The 19,910-nt window shown below is 39.7% G+C and overlaps 1 protein-coding gene across 1 annotated transcript in view; it reads left to right on the top strand.

The window, feature by feature from the left end:
* LOC126243082 (serine/threonine-protein phosphatase 6 regulatory ankyrin repeat subunit A-like) overlaps nucleotides 1-19,910 on the top strand; it is a 281,386-nt gene that overhangs the window by 31,776 nt on the left and 229,700 nt on the right. Inside the window, exons 2-3 of the mRNA XM_049948137.1 lie at nucleotides 15,105-15,192; nucleotides 15,362-15,559. Of these exons, the coding sequence (XP_049804094.1) occupies nucleotides 15,130-15,192; nucleotides 15,362-15,559 (261 nt within the window). The 5' untranslated portion in view covers nucleotides 15,105-15,129. The remainder of the gene's footprint in view (nucleotides 1-15,104; nucleotides 15,193-15,361; nucleotides 15,560-19,910) is intronic.

Genomic DNA, 19,910 nt, shown 5'->3' with positions numbered 1-19,910 from the left:
TACTCTCTTTCAAATTCTGAAGGTGACAGGGGTAAAATACACTGAGTGAAAGGCCATTTACAATTTGTACAGAAACCAGGTGGCAGTTATAAGAGTCGAGGGACATGAAAGGGAAGCAGTGGTGGGGAAGGGAGTGAGACAGGGTTGTAGCCTCTCCCCATTGTTATTCAGTCTGTATATTGAGCAAGCAGTAAAGGAAAGAAAAGAAAATTTCGGAGTAGGTATTAAAATCCATGGAGAAGAAATAAAAACGTTGAGGTTCGCCGATGACATGGTAATTCTGTCAGAGACAGCTAAGGACTTGGAAGAGCAGTTGAACGGAATGGACAGTGTCTTGAAAGGAGGGTATAAGATGAACATCAACAAAAGCAAAACGAGGATAATGGAATGTAGTCGAATTAAGTCGGGTGATGCTGTGGGAATTAGATTAGGAAATGAGACACTTAAAGCAGTAAAGGAGTTTTGCTATTTGGGGAGCAAAATAACTGATGATGGTCGAAGTAGAGAGGATATAAAATGTAGACTGGCAATGGCAAGGAAAGCTTTTCTGAGGAAGAGAAATTTGTTAACATCGTGTATTGATTTAAGTGCCAGTAAGTCGTTTCTGAAAGTATTTGTATGGAGTGTAGCCATGTATGGAAGTGAAACATGAACGATAAATAGTTTAGACAAGAAGAGAATAGAAGCTTTCGAAATGTGGTGCTACAGAAGAATGTTGAAGATTAGATCGGTAGATCACATAACTAATGAGGAGGTATTGAATAGAATTGGGGAGAAGAGGAGTTTGTGGCACAACTTGACTAGAAGAAGGGATTGGTTGGTAAGACAAGTTCTGAGGCATCAAGGGACCACCAATTTAGCACTGGAGAGCAGCGTGGAGGGTAAAAATCATAGAGGGAGACCAAGAAATGAATGCACTAAGCAGATTCAGAAGGATGTAGGCTGCAGTAGCTACTGGGAAATGAAGAAGCTTGCACAAGATAGAGTAGCATGGAGAGCTGCATCAAACCAGTCTTAGGACTGAAGACCACAACAACAACAACAACAATAACAACAGAGTTGTTTACATCTGTCTTCAATAATCTGCCACTTTGTTTCCTTCAATATCAATGTGACACTCTTCCACAGATTAAACAAACCTGTGACCATTCATTCTGCCCTCCTCTGTACATGTTCAATATCACTTGTTAGTCCTATCTGATATGGGTCTCACAAACTTGAACAATATTCTAATATTGCTCACACATGTGATTTGCAAACAATTTCCTTTGTAGACTGGTTGCACTTCCCCAGTATTCTACCAATGAACCAAAGTGTATCACCTGCCTTACCAAAGAATGAACCTACATGATCGTTTCATTTCATGTCCTTACAAAGTGCTACACCCCGGTATTTGTATGAGTTGGCTGATTCCAACAGTGACCCACTGATGTTGTAGTCATAGTATGCTACATTTTTTAATTTTGTGAAGTGCAAAATTTTACATCTCTGAGCATTTAGAGCAAGTTTCCAAATTTTGCACCACACTGAAATCTCACCAATACCTGAGTGAATATTTATGCAGCTTCTCTCAGACAGTACTTCATTACAGATAACTGCATCATCTGAAAAAAGCCTGATTTTACTATTAATATTGTCTGTGAGGTCACTGCTATATACAACATGAACAGCAAGGGTCCCAACACACTTCCCTGGTGTACATCCAAAGTTATTTCTACATCTGTTGATGACTCTCCATCCAATATACTGTAACATGCTGTTTCCTCCCTAGCAAAAAGTTTTCAATCCAGTCACAAATTTCACTTGATACCCCATATGAGTGTACTTTTGGCAATAAGTGTAGGTGCAGTACTGAGTCAAATTCTTTTCGGAAATCCTAAAGGACTGCTTTTACCTGGTTGCCTTGATCCAAAGCTTTCAGTACTTCATGTGAGAAAAGCGCGAGTTGAGTTTCACATGATAATATTTTCAAAATCCATGTAGGTTGGTGGTGAGGTCATTCTGTTCAAGATACCTCATTAAGTTGGGACTCAGTATGTGTTCTAAGATTCTACAACAAATCAATGTCAAGGATATTGGACGGTAGTTTTGTGGATCATTTCTGCTACCCTTCTTGTAGATGGGTGTGATCTGTGCCCCCCTTTTTTTTTTTTTTTTTTTTTTTTTTTTTTTTTTTTTTTTTCTTCAAGAACTGGGCATGGTTTTTTGTTCAAGGAATCTAAAATAGATTATACTCGTAATTAGAAGAGGGACTAACTCAGCTGCAAATTCACCATGGAATCTGACAGGGATTCCATTGGGGACCTGTAGCTTTATTCTAGTTTGATGATTTCAGATGTTTCTCAACACCACTGACATTAATACTTACTTCATTCAGCGTTTCAGTGGTATGAAGATTAAATTGGGGCAATTCTCCTGGGTTTTCCTTTCTAAAGGAAGATTTGAAAATGGAGTTAAGCATTTCAGCTTTTGCTTTGCTACCCTCAATTTCAGTTCCTGTCTCATTTGTTAGGAACTGGACACTAACTTTGGTAATACTAACAGCCTTTGCATATGATCAGAATTTCTTTGTGTCCTGTGCAAGATCATGTAAGAATACTCTGCTATGGTAGTTATTGGAGGCATTGAATGTTGCTCTCTTGACAACCAAACATGTTTCATTGAGTATCTCTCTATCTATAAACACCCTACATTTTGTTTACACCTATTATGCAGTAATTTCTGTTTCTTTAGACGTTTCTTTACAATGACTATATACCATGGAGACTTTGTTGCGAATGCTTTGGCAGTTCACCATTAGTATTCCCTGTAGGAGGCTTGTCTCTCGCTCTTACACTAATACTTCTCGGTTTCCTACAGCTATTGTTATTTCAATTGGATGGAGAGTTGCATAATCTAAAATCTCTTGTGTGCACCCCACAAATAGTCAGCTACCAGAGTAGCAGCCTCTGATGTGTAGTGCACACCTGACATATTTAGGGGAACCCTACATTTCTCAACTCTATGGCACAAATTCAGGCAGTTGCAGCCTAGTTTGCCACAGAACCTTCAAAGTCTCTGGTTCAGTCCTTACACTTCTATTGGTTTTTGGATGACAGGAGACAGTGTGGGACTGGGGTGGAAGACTCACACATCTCTCACTGTTTGCTCACGTATTGTGTGCAGCCGATCTTCTTCTCGGGGCAGACGGCTGTGTTGATCTTCACAAACTCTTCATCTCCAAAGACTATAGCTGATTAAAGGAATTTCAAAATAGACTTCTTTTCTACTCTTGAAATGATTCTGTCCTCTTAGGATACTTTTGTTCAACTCTGTTATATTTTCATCTCCACAGTAAAACAACTTCACAAGTTTCACACAAGTGTTCAACTCTCGCGAGTCAACCCTGTCTTGGACCATTAGATACTAACAGATACAATTGCAATATGTGTGGTTTAATGCCCACTACAAAACCAGTTCTTGCTTCTCGCAAGTCCAACACCAGAAAATCCAAAGTAAATGTGTCTAGTTCAATACATAATTCATTTGTTCACAACAATACAATTGTTACATACAGCTTCTATGGCGCACACTGCAAACACTTGTCTGTGCTGATCAACCGTCACTGTTTCAGTATTTTCCCAATACACGTGCATCCTGCACACACAAAAACCGCCAGCGAGGGAGACACATCTCCACTCTCTCACCCTCTTACTTAAAATATCCATTGTTCGAGACAGTGGAAAGCCAAGTGTCTCTAGAACTTACACTGAAATTCTCGAGGCACTACACTCTTGACTCAGAACCAAAGGGCCACAATCAGTTATGCGGACAATGTTGCAAATTGTGAGCTTTGTTGAAACTCCATGTGCAAGGCTGGTCTTCTCTGCCAGTTACTGGAATGACCAAGAATGACCTCGGAGCCCAGACAACAGGCATCATTTGTTGTAACGTGCGCCACAATCTGAAGTTGTTTGTACCCCGTTCCCTTAAAGGCTACTCTTCAACAAGTTGAATGAGTCCCACAGGCACATACACTGAGTGCACCTGGTGTCCTCTCCTGTCCCCTAATGCCATTACCTTAAGGGGTACCATCATTCACCACACTTTTTAACTGCCGGTGATTAATAGATCCCTACCCTTTTGCGTTTGCCTCCTCCTGACACTGTACAAAACAGGTTTCCCAAAAACTGTTGATGTGAGTCCCACTGGCTCACTTTCCGTTTCTGTAAGAGACATCACCACACACTTGTCGGTTAGGGGGATCAGTACGACACCCTGAATCCTCCCTGGTCCCCATTCACCCTGCATAGGACGTCTAGATCTACCATTGACATGCCACTCGCAGTCAAGTGGACAGGTAATGACAGATCCTGTGGTTTCTGCAGAGGAGACAGGATCCACAGGAGAGGATGCTACTTGAGGTACCTCTGGTACCTGTGTCACAGGCACATGACTCTCGGAAGCGCTTCCAACACACAAATTTGCAGCAGCTGCCAATCATTTGACAGCAGTCAGGGCGATTTCCAGCAACTTATGAATGTCAACCAACTCATCCTGTGTTTGAGAACAGCATTTGCTGTGGGGCTGCATTTTGGCTGGTGCAGTGTATTACCAGGCAGTGAACAAATAACTTTAAATTAAACCTGCTGATTTCCTTTTAATCTGTTGAGCTAAGACGTCGCTGATTTTGCAAGAATTGAAGCAGATACACAAAATGAGATTTCTGTTAAGGCAACACAAAAACCTGTTATAAAAATTACTAGTTTCCTAAAATGTTTTAATGTTAGTTATAGGTGTTAACAAACTTGAGTTAATCTAGGATAAATGCAGATAACACAACTTTAGCAACAGACAGCAAAAGGTCATTATTCACAGTATTGAGAATGCTGTGATGTGGAGTTGGAGTGGGGTACGGTCAAGTGGGGGGTGCCCCAGGGATCAATGTTGGGGCCACTCCTGTTTCTTATTTATATAAATGATATGCGCTCTAGTATTATGGATAACTCTAAAATATTTCTGTTTGCTGATGACACTAGCTTGGTAAAAAAAGTATGTTGTGTGCAACATTGGCTCGGTTCCAAATAGTGCAGTTCCTTATATAAGTTCGTGGCTTGTAGAAAATAAACTAATGCAAAATGACAGTAAGACTCAGTTTTTACAGTTTCTAACACACAATTCACCAAAACATTACATTTTAATTTCACAGAATGGGCATATGATTAGTGAAACTGAACAGTTCAAATTTCTAGGTGTTCAGATAGATAGTAAACTGTCATGGAAAGCCCACATTCAGGATCTTGGTCAAAGATTTAATGCTGCCATTTTTACTATTTGAGCAGTATCTGAAGTGAGTGATCGTTCAACATGAAAATTAGTCTACTTTGCTTATTTTCATTCGCTTATGTCATGCGGTATTATATTTTGGGGTAACTCTTCCCATTCTAAAAGGATCTATTTGGCTCAGAAATGGGCAGTTCGGGCAATAAGTGGTGTAAGTTCACGAACCTCTTGTGGACCCCTGTTCACAAGTATGGGTATTTTGACATTGGCCTTTCAGTATATATATATTCCTTACTGTCATTTCTTGTTAACAATATTAGCTTATTCCCAAGAATAAGCAGCTTTCACTCAGATAATACTTGGCAGAACTCAAACCTGCATTTGGGTCAGATTTCCTTAACTCTTGTGCAGAAAGATGTGCAGTATACTGCTGCATCCATTTTCAGTAAGCTACCACTAGAATACAAAAATCTTAACAGTAATCCACAAACTTTCAAATCTAAACTGAAGAGTTTCCTCTTGGGTCACTCCTTCTATTCTGCCAAGGAGTTCCTTGAAAATTATGCTGATTCTTGTTGTATTGTTCATTACGTTTACTTAAAGTTATGGGTTGACTTTTTTGGGTTCATAAACATTTTATTTTTCTCTATTATTACTTTTATGTTGTAATTTCATGTACTGACACGCTCCATGACCTTGGAGATTTGCTCCTCAGTTTGGTTTTATGGAACTTGCTGTGTAAATAAATAAACATAAGCTTACTCCTCTTTAAGAGAAAACTAGATGTAACACAATATGTTTGTTAGAAAATCTGCTACAGTTATTTTATCGCAGATGCCAAGTTGTTACATATTGCTTGTAGATTATGCAAAGAACAATGGTAGTTTTCAAATATTCTCAAAAATGCACATTTATTTGTTGATGTACAATGAAATTTGGATGTGATGTATACTTTGGCTGAACAGTGAACCACAAATACTGATTTGGTACAAATTAAATTACATATCCTAAACACTCATAGCACTAACTTATGAAAGTATAGTTTTTTAAGCGTCTGAAAATTCTGAAACTAACCTATTTCTCATGTAATTGTACAGTGAAATTGGAGAAACATGGTTTTGAACAAGGATAGGCCTACTGTCCTCAAAAATTTTGAAAGAGCACAATTTAGTTTAAGCCTACAATAGACTATAATAGTACTAGTTTATCGTGGTACTCATGAATGTTCAAAATTTCACAATATATCACAATAAAAACAGGTACTGATACAATCAATGAAAGATTATGCAGAAGAAGAGACATAAACAGTAAAATTTGTGAATCTAGAACTTTAAATCAACGCACGATGTTGTCACACAAGGGAAAATTCCTAAGTCACCTTTTTTAGAACAAAGTGCTCAGATTAAAAATGTTGTACGTCAGGGATGTAGTCTTTCTTCGATAATGTTCAGTTTGTACATTGAAGAGTCAAAGATGGAAATTAGAGAAAAGTTTTGGAGTGGTTTTGGAGTGGGATTAAAATTTTGGGTAAAAGTATGTCAGTGATAAGACTTGCTGATGACATTGCTGTCAGTGAAAGTGAAGAAGGATTACAAGACCTGTTGGATGGAAGGAACAGTCTGATAAGTGCAGAATATGGATTGAGGGTGAACCAAAGAAAGTTGAAAATAATTTGAGAAGTAACAAAAATGAGTTAGCAATATACTTAATTTTTTAGAATTTTGGACATGGTTACACTTCAGCAAAAGTACACATAAGAATCATTTTGCAACTGAATGGACGTTATTTTCCAATCCTATCAAATAAACTTAATCTACAAATTGGTGACCACAAGGTAGATGAAATAAAGAAATTCGCCTGCGTTGGAAGTAAATGGTTGAAGCAAGAAGGACATAAATGCAAACTAACACAGACAAAGGTAATTTCTGGCTAAAGGAGTTCTTCTAGTATCAAGCATCTGCCTTAATTTTAGGAAGAAACTTCTGGAAATCTTCATTTGAACAAGAACCAAATTCCTCACACGTCACATCTCAAATACTTTAAATCTCTTCTTTCACAGATTTATCACAGTCCACAATTCATTTAATCATTTCTGCATAGTGTTGTGCTCCAAATGTCAGGACATAGCTATTTATTACTGGTTTTTGCTGAATTGGCCCAAGAAAGTTGACCATCATTAGTCAATCTCACATTAAGTTTCAATGATTGCCATCTTCATCCAGCAAGTTGAAACAGTGGCACAAGCCATGGCCAACAATTGATTATTGGAACACCAGAGGCTCTTATAATAGGTCATGGCAGCAATTTTAAGTCAGAACTAATTATGCAGTTATGTCAGCTTCTGAAAATCCAGAATTTATGAACAAGTGCATTGCATCCACAAGTATGTATCTTGGAATTGTATGGTAATGCAACAAGTCATCCCAATCATTATGATGACTTAGAATCTTAGAATGTGACTATGTTCATAGCTTACAGAAATGGTGAATTTGTAGATTACATTGTAGGGCCTGCTGATGAGTTTGAAGTGAGTATATTTGAGCTCATTTCTGATCTGTGATATGTACCACCTCCTTAGGGACCACAAACATGAGATTAGACTCATTACAACATGCACAAGGCATTTAAACAGTCATTCCTCCTGTGCTTCATATGAGATTAGGATGTACCACATGCTAACATGTGGTACATGTACCTCTGCTATGCACTTTGCAATGTTTGCAGTAAACGTACATGTGATCATCTTATTTCATATCCCCACTGATTGTTAACACTGTGGTATTTGTATGAATTTACTGATTCTGACTGTGACTCATTGATATTATAATACTGTGTTCTATGATTTTCCTTTCTGTGACGTACACCTTTTTACATTTCTGAATACTTGAAGCAAGATGTCAGTCTTTGCACAAATTTGAAATCTTGCCAAAATCTGAATGAATATTTGTGCAGTTGTTATGGATAGTGCCCCATTACAGATAACAGCATAATCTGCAAAATATCTGAAGTAACTACCAGTACTGCCTGTCAAGTCATTAATATATGATAAGCAGCAAGGGTCCCAAGACACATCCCTGGAGCACATCTAAAGATACTTTCATGGAGCTGCATACAAGATATTATGCTGCATCCTCTTTATGAAGAAATCCTCAATCTAGTCGCAGATTTTCTTTGATAACCCTCACGATTTTACATTCATAATAAGTATTGGTTTGGTTGAGAGTCAAATTCTTTTTTGTAAGTCAAGAAATACTGCATGTATATGATAGCCGTAGTTCGCAACTAGTGAGAAAGGACTGAGTCTGACTTTCATGACTGATATTTTCAGAATTCCTGCTGGTTGTTTTGGAGGTAGACTTTCTATTTGAGATGCCTCATTATGTTTGAGCTCAGAAGAGTGCCAGATGCCAAAATTAAACAATGTAAACTCCTGGTAGGAATGTCAACAATGTAGAAAAAAGATAGGTGGCTACTTACCATAAAGATGAAATGTTAAGTTGCAGACAGGCACAATTAAAAGAGACTTACGCATAAGCTTTCGGCCATGTCCTTCTCTAGAAAAAGCGAAACACACACCATTCATTCACAGAAGCATGCCCACCACATGCACACATGACTGCCAACTCTGACAGCTTGGGCCAGAGTGTAATTATCATTTGGAATGGAAACAGCTGTCTGGAGGGGGCAGGGAAGGGGAAGCGATAGCAGTGGATGGATGGGGGGAGAGAGGAGTGCTGTCTGGCGGAATGCACAGGGACTAGAATGCCAACAGGTTCTGCATCAGGAGGTTTTGGACAGGGAGGGGAGGAAAAAAAGAAGCAAAAAAAAGAGAGGAGTGGGGAAAGGTGGGTGGGTGTGTTGGCAGAGGGTGGCAGATAAACAGAGTGGAAGATGAGAATGGGCGGGAGATGATAGGACAGAGGGTATGGAAACTGTTGGGTGGAGGTTGTGGGGACAGTATTTTACTGTATTTTGAGGCCAGGATAATTACCAGAGTGGAAAATGTGTTGTAAGAAAAACTCCCATCTGTCTAATTCCAAAAAGCTGGTGGTGGAGGAAAGGATCCAGATGGCTCAGGTAGTGAAGCAGCCATTTAAACCAAGTATGTTATGTTGAACTGCATGTCATGCCACAGGGGGTCTACTTTGCTCTTGGCCACAGTTTGGCAGTGGCTGTTCTCCCTGGGGACAGTTGATCGGTAGTCATACCAATGTAAAAAGATGTACAATGATTACAGCAGAGCTGGTAAATAACATGGCTGCCTTCACAGGTGGCTCATCCCTGATGGGCTGGGTAAACTTGTGACAGGACTGGAATATGAAATGCTGGGTGTGTGGATTGTGCAGGTCTCGCACCTGGGTCTTCCACTGGGACATGATCCTTGAAGCAACGGGTTGGGATTAGGAGTGGCATAGAGATGGACTAGGATATTGTGCAGGTGATGAAACATCACTTTTGGAGGGGTGGGAAGTATCTCCGGTAAGATTCCCTCATTTCAGGACATGATGATAAATAATCAAAGCCCTGGTGAAGGATGTGGTTGAGTTGTTCCAGCCTGGGGAGGTACTGGGTGATGGAGAGGGCACTTCTTTCTAGCTGGCTACTGGGGATGATGGGAAGATTGGGGATGTGAGGGGAAATGGCACAGAAGATCGGTTTGCAGACTAGATCTGGGGGATAGTGCCTGTCTGTGAAGGCCTTGATGGGACTCTCAGCATGTTGGGCAAGGGAGTTCTTATCATTGCAGGTATGCTATCCCAAGTTGGCCAGGTGTAAGGGAGGGATTTTTTGATGTGAAAGAGATGACAGCAGTGAAATGTAGGTTGGTTGGTTTAATGTGGGTAGAGGTACTGAGAGGAGGAGACGAACATACAGGAAGGTGGCAGGTTGAGTTGAGGAGGACCAGGTGAAGCGGATGGGAGAGGAGGTGTTGATGTTGTGAAGGAATGAATTAATTCATGGCTCTAGTCAAGATCATGAAGATATCAGACTAGAGGTTTGGCATTTTGGGAGGCTTGGAAGATCTTCTCTAGATGGCCCTTAAACAGATTGGCATAGGAGGATACCATGTGTACGCCTAGGGCTGGTCTGTGATTTGTTTATATACCTTCCCTTCAAAGAAAGAGTAATTGTGGGTTAGGTTAGAGTTAGTAAGGTTTATGAGGAATGAGGTAGTGGGTGTGGAGCTTGAAGGACACTGGGAAAGATAGTGTTTAATAGTGGTAAGACCATGAGGGATGTTGGTGTATAGGGAGGTGACGTCAACAGTGACCAGTAGGGATTCAGGAGAATAAGGGGTGGGTATGGTGGAGAGTCACTCAAGGAAGTGTTTGGTATGTTTGACTTGGGAGCCTAGATTATGGCCAATTGGTTTGAGGTGTTGGTCAAAGAGGGCAGAAATTCTTTTTGTGGGGGCACAATAGCCAACCACAATGGGACATCCAGGACTGTTAGGTTTGTGGATTTTGGGGAGCATGCAGAAGGTAGGTGTGCAGGGTGTCACAGTGGCGAGGATGGAAATGGAGTCAGGTGAGAGTTTCTTGGAAGGGCCTAAGGCTTTAAGCAGTGATTGGAGGTGTGTCTTTTTCTTTTTCTGATGACGTCTGTGCTGAAATCTTATGTGTGAGTGCCTTTTTAAATCTGCCTGCCTGCCACACACCGTCAGGTGGCTTGCAGATTATGGATGTAGATGTAGATGTAAAACTTAATGTGTCATCTTTATGGCAGGTATCATTCTATTTTTTTCCTACAGATGCTGAAACAGGTTTGTTTACTCTTGGCTGAGCTGCAAAAAACAGTTTTTTGACCATTGTATGCTATCAGTAATAACTTATGGCTATGATACATGAACACTGAGTTCACTGTAAGGAAACTCATAGTATTTCAAAGAGGAATGAAAAGATCAAATTTGGGTTGCATGAAGTAATACTGTCAGAAAAATCATTAGCTTTGCCTAAACCTTCAGAAAAGACTTCCAGGAATTCTTTTAGCTAGCTAGCTACACTGTCTTTTGCATGGAATGCAGACACTGACAACACATTGTCCTGAATGTTAAAGCCAAATAAATCAAAAGAATCAAGACCAAATGTGTTCTCACACTCGCATGATTGTAACACTATAAAAGTCACTGTTTGCATATGCGAGCAATACATGGCAGGCAATGTACATTTTCCAAGAACGGGAATGTCTTGTGCATAAGCCGTCAATTGCATTCTTCGAATACACTGCATTAATGACATGGACCTTGTGATTAGATTTTTGTGAGTGGGCCAAATTCTTATGTTTGTTCCTTTGCAAACATATGGATTTTACATGTTCTTTCCCACCACAAGCGTAACACTGAGCCTGTTGGGAGGGGTAGCCTTGGCGTTTGTGCCATGAATAGCACCGAGGGCAAGACTTAATTTTGTTTGCCTGTGTAGCTGCCTGTTTAACAAACTGCTTCTGTGGCATGGAGCATCGTTTACTCGGCGTGGCTAGCACAAGCTGCCTCTGAATGGGCCAATAACAAACAAGGGACTCAACCTGACAAATAACTGGCAAAGCCGACAGAGCACCTGAATTGTACTACCTGCTGAAATGATGGATCGGACTGTTTCAAAATCTGTTCTCTGAGTTTGACATCAGGTACACTGTACACAATTGCATCATGCAACATAAAATCTGAATATAAAGCACTGCAAGCACATTTGAATTTGCATTTCCTTATCATACCTTCCAAATCTGTTAACCACTCACGATAAGTTTGTTCTGGTGTTTTTTTTGCAATTAAAAAACTGATACCTAGCTGCTACCACATTCATTTGTTGGTCATAATAGTTATTTAGCGAGTTTACCAGTTGTTCACAAGACATTTCACTCAGAGTGGCGTTCGGAAACAACTACTGAGTTTATCGGAACACTGCACTTCCTACCGTGGTTAATAGACCTGGAAGTTTTGCAGTACCTGGCACGTTGTGAGCAAGGAGGTGCACTTCAAACTGGGACCACCACTCGAGCCATTCCTCTTCTTGTTCATGAAAATGTCGAAAAGTTGGTATAGCAGTTGTAGTGGGTGCTGCTTGTGCCATCGGGCATGCAGTGTTGGCTATTAGCTGCTGCACCATGTTGAGTAGTGCGGATATCTGCTGTGTCTGGAACTGAAACATCTGTGGTAGCTGTATGGCATCTAATGCTTACATCTGCGGCACCTGAGCAGGGGGCGGGACAGGCGGGATGGGCATTTTGGAAGCAACAAATGCAACAAACGGACAGGGCAAGCAAGCAAAATGAGGACAAAAGCAAAGAAAATTTCTGCAACACCCACCTGAAAACACTGATTAGCAAAAACAACAAGAAACTGTTACAGCAAATAAATGCCCTTGCAAAGTAAAGACAAGAGAGAATTAAGGTGCCAGCAAAGTACAAAAAATTCCGTGGCCACCAGGCACTGGGTTCATCGTATAACTCGTTGCCAGTGTGGGGCCCTGCCCACTCATCTCTTATAGGGTGCTTAAAGGATGCTGCTTTCTTGGATAGCTATACAACAATTCAAGCAAATCACATTAATGATTTTTATTGCAATAATGTAGATTGACAATACTTAACTTTAGTTTACAAGAACGTGTTGCAAGCGATTGGCGACATGCAAACAGTCAGTGTCCTTCACTGTATATGATGTCCATGTAAGCAATTGATACAAGACACAAGTCTCAGTATAGAAGTTAGAATGATGGCTCTGCTAGTGCCGGTCTGCTACTGCCCCCCAAGGCTGGCAGGAGCAGTGTTTATAATCTCTTCTTGTAGAGGCCGCTCCAGTCATGGTGTGGTCCTAGTCAGCATATTATTGGCTGATGTCATCTCAAAGCCTTCTCTGCTCTTGTGTTCTTCATCTTTGTGCTGGCCCTTGTCATTACTCTGGAATAGGTGGGACCTTTGTCTGCAGGTAGGATGATTAGGTCAGGATATGTTTTGAGGTAGTGTATGGCTTTTCTTTCTTCTACTAAAGTGTTGGTGTTCAGAGGAAGGGACCTGGGGAAAGAAGGTGAGTCTAAGTTGGAGGTAAAGAATTCCTGAAAGATGAGCAGTGCGTGGTTAGGTGGGAGGGGGTAGGAGGAGAAATGTTGGATGGTGGTATGAAATAGAAGAGGCAGGGTTCAACATTAGAATTAGGGTGGTTTTGGTTGGAGGAATTGGTGACAAAGAAGTGCTAACATTGCAGGGATCTGGAGGAGAGTAGGTCTTTGTCAAGTCCAGGATTTTTAAATTTTGGTATAGGACTAAAGATGACACCTTTGGATAGGTCTGAAACTTCTGTGGAGCTGAAGGTTTGCCTGGAAAGGTCAACAACAGTGTTACAAGAATGTTTTGCCTCTGGATTTGGCGGAGAGTTGGTAGGATAGTTTTGGGGGATGTGGCAAGTTGAAAAGGTCAGATAGGCAGTATTTAGCTGCTATGAGGGTGGATATGTGCTGGAGAGCAAGGGATAGAATTTTGGAGGCGTGATGTATGGAGATTGCACAATAGCAGTGTCTTGCGGAGGGAGAAGAGGTGGTGCTGTGTTGCCTGTGCCATGGAGATGTGTTTTTGTAGTACCAGGTTTGTGAGGGACAGGGATTGGCAGAATCTGAAAAGGTGTAGGTCATTGTGAAAGGAAGGGTGGGAACCAGAGAAAGGAATCTTTATTGGTAGGCCGTTTGGGAGGATTACATTGTTTAGGCAGTGTTTGAGCATTAGGATGTGGGATTGAGTAAAGCTTTAAGTAAGTATCTTTTTAATTGTGCCTGTCTACAACTTAACAAGTCTTTTTTACAATAAGTAGCAATTTGTCTTTTCGTACATTGTTAAAAATAAACAATGGAAACTCCAGGTATGAACATCAACAATGTGGGAAAAGACAGATTGCTACTTACCATAAAGAAGAGACGTTAAGTTGCAGACAGGTGCAGTGAAAAGACACTTACATAAAGCTTTTGGTCACAGCCTTCATCAGCTAAAGAGAAACGCACACCATTCATGCACACAAGCTAACATACCTCATGCACATGTGAGTGCCAACTCCTGCATCTGAGGTCAAAATCACCCTAGATGCTGGAGTTGGCAGTCTTGTGTGCATGAACTGTGCTTGCTTGTGTGGGTGAATGGTGTGTGTTTCTCTTTTGCAGAAGATGGATGTGGCCGAAAGCTTTATGTAAGTGTCTTTTAACTGTACCTGTCTGCTACTTAATATGTTCTTTATGGTAAGTAGCAATCTGTCTTTTTGTACATTGTTGATAAAGCTATGAAAAACCCTAGATATGCAGTTAACAGTGTTGTGAATCAATCATAAGCGTATTCAAAAATTTAACGGCCTCTTGGTTCAGCTTAGGCTTCTTATTAACATACCTGTGTTATCAGTAAGCATTAGTCTCCTAACTTCTTTCTGTATTACTAATTTTTTAATAACAGAGTATTTTTTAATTTGCATTTTCCAGTTTTTTTATAAAACATTTTAGACTTTATTGTATAACAATAATGATCCTTGAGTCATTGATCTTTTGCGAATATGACATTGTTATTTTGCATATATTTGTAATGATGTGGTTTAGTATTGATACTGAAACGTTGTCTTCTTGTTTAGTATTTACATTCTGAGAACTATCTTTTCCTATTAGCTAAGTGACTTACTTGTACATATTATTTTCACTGCTTGCAGGACTGTCATAATCAGTGCTTCCACCCTGTGAAGCTACAGGCAGAAATATCTATTTTCCTGTCTGAAGAGAGATACATTTACAATGTATTTTGTTCTGCAAAAGTATTTTATGTGATTTGATAACTGAATTTTTCATAAACTACATTGCAATATTTTTTATTTAATTCAGGCACATATAATTGTAGGAGATAAAAATGGGTTGGAAAGAACAGATTCAGTGCGATCTGAAAACAGCAGTATGCTCAGGAGATATTGAGGTTAGTATTTAATATTTTTAGTAGCTTGTATTTGTAATTGTAATAGTGTTACAAATTGCAATATTATATGACTGTTAAGTCTGAATAATTGACTATTAACTAATCTGAATACTGGGTTTGAAATGCTGATGTTTGTTTAATTTAGTTTTTTCCATATTTTTTAATGCAGGCTCTGAGAGAATTGATCAGAAAAGGAGGTGACAAGATATGTAAAAATTGTGACACCTACTCTATTATAATGGATGCAGGTGAAAATATGGAAGTTATTAGGTTACTGGTGGAGGAATTTCATCTTCCACTGGAAGACACTGATAATTTTGGCCAGACAGTTCTCATGAACTTAACACCACACTATGGGAAGCTGAAAGTGAGTTGTGTTAATAAAAATAATGTAATTGTCCTAAATTATGCGTAATTACTTCATGTTTTCTTTTTCATTGTAAATTGGAGCATAATGAATGCTGTCAGTGTGCCTTCTTGTTCATGATCACAGTATTTCACACAAACTTCCAGATTCTACATCCACATCTACATCTATATTCCACAAGCCACATTACAGAATGTGACAGAAGATACTTCTGGTAGCACTGTTGTTTCCCACCTTCCCTGACCCATTCATGAGTGGTACATGGGGAGAATGACTACACATGGTGTCCCAGGAGGAAATGGCAGTATTCAGGAATTGGACAGGAATGACCATTCAAAGCAAAACAGTCTAGTAAACATGGGCTCTTAAGTGCATATCTCAAGAGCTGTGAGCATTTGTTCCTCTTCACTACTGTGGAACACATCTGTTCTGCTAAACAACTGCTCATAGCTCTTAAGGTATACACTTCAGAGCACATGTTTACTGGACAATTTTTTCATGTTTTGGCCCATACTACTTTCTTCTGAAATATGGAAAGCAAAGAGCTTGCACTGGAAAAGATTTGTCTTGCAGTATTGAAGATGTAGAATGCTCATAGCCCTTAAGGTGCACATTTTAAAGCCTATATTTAACAGACTTTTTGCTTTGAATGATCATTTCTCTCATACCCCTGAATATTAACCATTCCTGCTGGGAATCTCTGTATATTAAGAACAGAATTGGACCCACTGCGCTACTACTACTACTACTACTACTACGTGATCAGGCCCAGTGGACTGCACGCATCTACAAGTTTCCTCCTCCACTGTATTCTGTCTATTGCTGCTATCCGCCATTCGTCCACATCTATTGACATTTGTTTTAAATCTTCATGGAGTCCATCCCTCCAACGCTTCTTGGGTCTCCCTGGTGGTCTCTTTCCTGTAGGTGTGAAGCCCACTGCATTCGTTTAGCTTTGACAGCTCCTGCTATGTTGTTGTATCTGATCCTCCATTCCCCTGTATCTGCATCCAGAACCAGACCGAAGATCTTACGAAGCACTGCACTACCCTGAAAAACATGTAAATTTATATGTTGCTTGTCTGACAGTTGTTTTATTAAAATGTATCAGCAGCAGATGTGTGAACTATCCCTTCCTTTTGAACTGTGTTTTCCAGTTAAGACTCAAACCACTTGTTCACTGTTCCTCTTACACCTAGTGCTTCAACCTTGTTCAGCAGGATTTCATAGTTAACATTGTCAAAAGCTTGGACAAGTCTAAGAATATGCTTATAACACTGCTATCCTTGTCAAAAGATTCAAGTACCGCTTTTGTAATCTTTGAAATGGCCAGTGTTGTACTTCTATTTTGGAAAAGGTTGTGTTTATTCATGTAACTCATTAGTCTATCTTTCAAGATAAATGTAGTTATTGATGAGAATAGTGAAACTGGCCTGTAGTTTTTGGTACTTTCTGTATTATCTTTCTTTAGTAAGGGCACAACTTATGCATACTTTGGGTACTCTGGGAAAGTGCCTGAACTGAAGGACTCATTTATTATGTTTGTTACTGGGTTTGTATGATCTATATCCAGTCTTCAGAACAGAGACTGGAACATTATCTATACCTGCTGGCTTCTTATATTGTTAATTTCTGTATTGTCTTACTGATGTCAGCCTCTCTTATGGAAACATCATCAGTGCACTTGCTGTGTAAGTCATTATGGGTTTTAGGTAGGTTTTGCTCCAATGTTTCCACAGTAATATACAAATAGTCATTTACAAAATTTGTCAGTTGCTGAGGATCTTCTAGTATCCTATCCCTCTCTTTGATTTGCACAATATAATATCCATGTTTGCCTTTTCCAGTTTTTTGTTTTATGACATCCCACACAACTTTGGTTTTATTTTCTGCATTAAATATTATTTTGTCAATGAATTTCTTTGAGGAATTTGTGTGTCTTTGATGACATTTCAATACATTCAATTAGCCATTTATTTTCCTTAGCTGCTGCTGTAGAAGTGGCTACTTTTGGAAATGTCTCCTCAAAGATTATTTTAACTCTTTAAGTGACAGTGGTAAATACATATACCACTGGTAAACAATAAGAATTACCATGCATGATTCTTTTTGTTGTAATTCATATGTACGAATATTTATCACCATATACCTTATGGGGAACTTGATTTGCTTTAATTTACTTTGCACAGGGAGACAAAAACAACAGTGGTCATAACACAGTATTGGATGGATTGAAACTGAATTTATTGTGTGTTTTACTCTATGTGATTCTAGTAAAGCCAACCAGTGCCCTTAAAGAGTAATTGGAGACCCTTTACTAGTTCCTTATTAGACATGTTTTCTTCAGGTCTTAATGACTCAAATATTCTGTGTCTTTTGATGTCAAACACTTTGCATTGGAAGATTAGGGGGTTCAGTTTTATCTCTTCTACCACATAGTCTATACTTAGGGGCTCATTTCTCTATACCCATCATGTGCAGGTGTTTCTTAAAGTACCGTGGACAGTCCTTAGATCTGCCATGAGTTTAATCTGTCTCCTGTTCCAATTCAGCATTATAGAACTTCTCTTGAAATATGGCTTTGGCATCAGAACGTTGCCATGTTATGTTTTTGGATCATAGTCCAATATTATACATGTTTCCTCCTCATCCAGCTATGTAGTTTTGATTTTACCATCACATTGGTGATGTTTTGGGTAGGCTCCGGTCCAATAAATGGAGTCATCACATCTCTCCGGGCCACCCTATCAGTTTGTCCATTGCTGTTCATTCTTGAGTGACCAGGGACCCACAGCAGTTTTACCCTGTTGCTTTCCCATGTTCTCACAAGGGGCTGATACAGAGTTCAGAGCTGCTAGCTGTCTGAATAAATGTAGACGCTACAATCCTTGCAGCCTTATGATCTTGTGTTCTTTTTGACCCATCAGTAAACCAGACTGTGTCTGCTGAATGGTGCAATGGTTCATTCTTTCACTGCTTCATTCCTTCAATTGTTAAATTGAAAGATTTATCAAAGAAGCTGGAAGTAATTGTAGATTCAGCTGATATTTTCCTGACCATTATTATATTTATCACTCTCCGTATACTGGTGTGAGATTCTGGATATCTTATTGGTGTCCAGTTATTTCTGGTTTTTAATGTGGATGCCCCTGCTGCTGCCTCCATTGCAGCCCAAAGGTTTAGTGGCAGCATGTCCAGCATGGTCTCCACCCCATCAGTAAGTGTGTTGCTAATTCCCCTTGTTATGGCTAAGCAGGCCAATCTGCACATTGCCAGGCTCCTTAGCAGCCACCTTCTGTTCTACTTCATTCCACCATAATTTAGCCCTGTAAATTATCATAGGTCTTATTACAGTGGTGTATATCCAGTATGCACTTTTGAGCTTTAGACCCCAGTTTTTATCACAGCCTCTTCTAGTGCTCATAAGTGTACCTTTTGTCTTGGAATGTATATCGTTTATGTGAGAGATCAATGATAGTTTCACATCCAGGATTAACCCTAGACACTTCACTACCCCCTTTACTGGTAGAGTTTCATAGAGAAGCTTGAGATCCCATTACGTTTACTGGATATGCTTGCTCATAAATGGTACTATGGCAGGTATCTTGGGAGTGACCCTTAAATCCTGTTTTTTGCACCAGTTTTGTACAATGTTCATTACACATTGTGCCAGCAAATTTGCTAAGTATTACTATGACTAAATCATGTGCATATCATTTGCAATAATATTTAACTCTTTAATGAGTTCCTTCACTTCTAGATTCTACAGCAGTGGGGACAAGACCCCTCCTTGCAGACACCCCTCTCATTCATCATTGTGGCTTTTATCTTTCTTCTACTCAGTATGGCCTTAATCCACCTGGGTATGGTGGTCTCCGTACCATGCCCTTCAGCAGCCTTAACCATGGATTTGAAGGTTGTATTGCTAAAAAACCCCTTGATACCTAGGAAGATGCAGAGAGCAATTTCCTGAAAGTGTAGAATTTTTACTACCTTCACAACAAATTGGTAAAGTGCTGTTTCACATGATTTGCCTGGTTGATATGCATGCTGGTTTACATGTGGAGGAATTTCACATAACCTGTTTTCCTTAAAGTGCACATTAACCAGTTTTTCTAATGTGTTTAGAAGAAAGGAAGAGACACTGATTGGTCTCATATCCTTAGCTGTGGTATCATAAATTCTCCCTGTCTTTGTAATGAAAAGAATTCTCACTGTTCTCCAAGCATTAGGAATGATACCTGCTGCTAGACTGACACTAAACAGTGTATGCAGGTATCTAATTAATCCCTCTCCTGCTGGTTCAAGTAGAGATGGGAAGATTCCATCTGGGCTTGGTGACTTGAACAGT

This window comes from Schistocerca nitens, chromosome 1 (assembly GCF_023898315.1).
Source record: "Schistocerca nitens isolate TAMUIC-IGC-003100 chromosome 1, iqSchNite1.1, whole genome shotgun sequence".
Classification (NCBI taxonomy): Eukaryota; Metazoa; Arthropoda; class Insecta; order Orthoptera; family Acrididae; genus Schistocerca; species Schistocerca nitens.
This window is presented reverse-complemented; position numbering and strand designations above follow the sequence as displayed.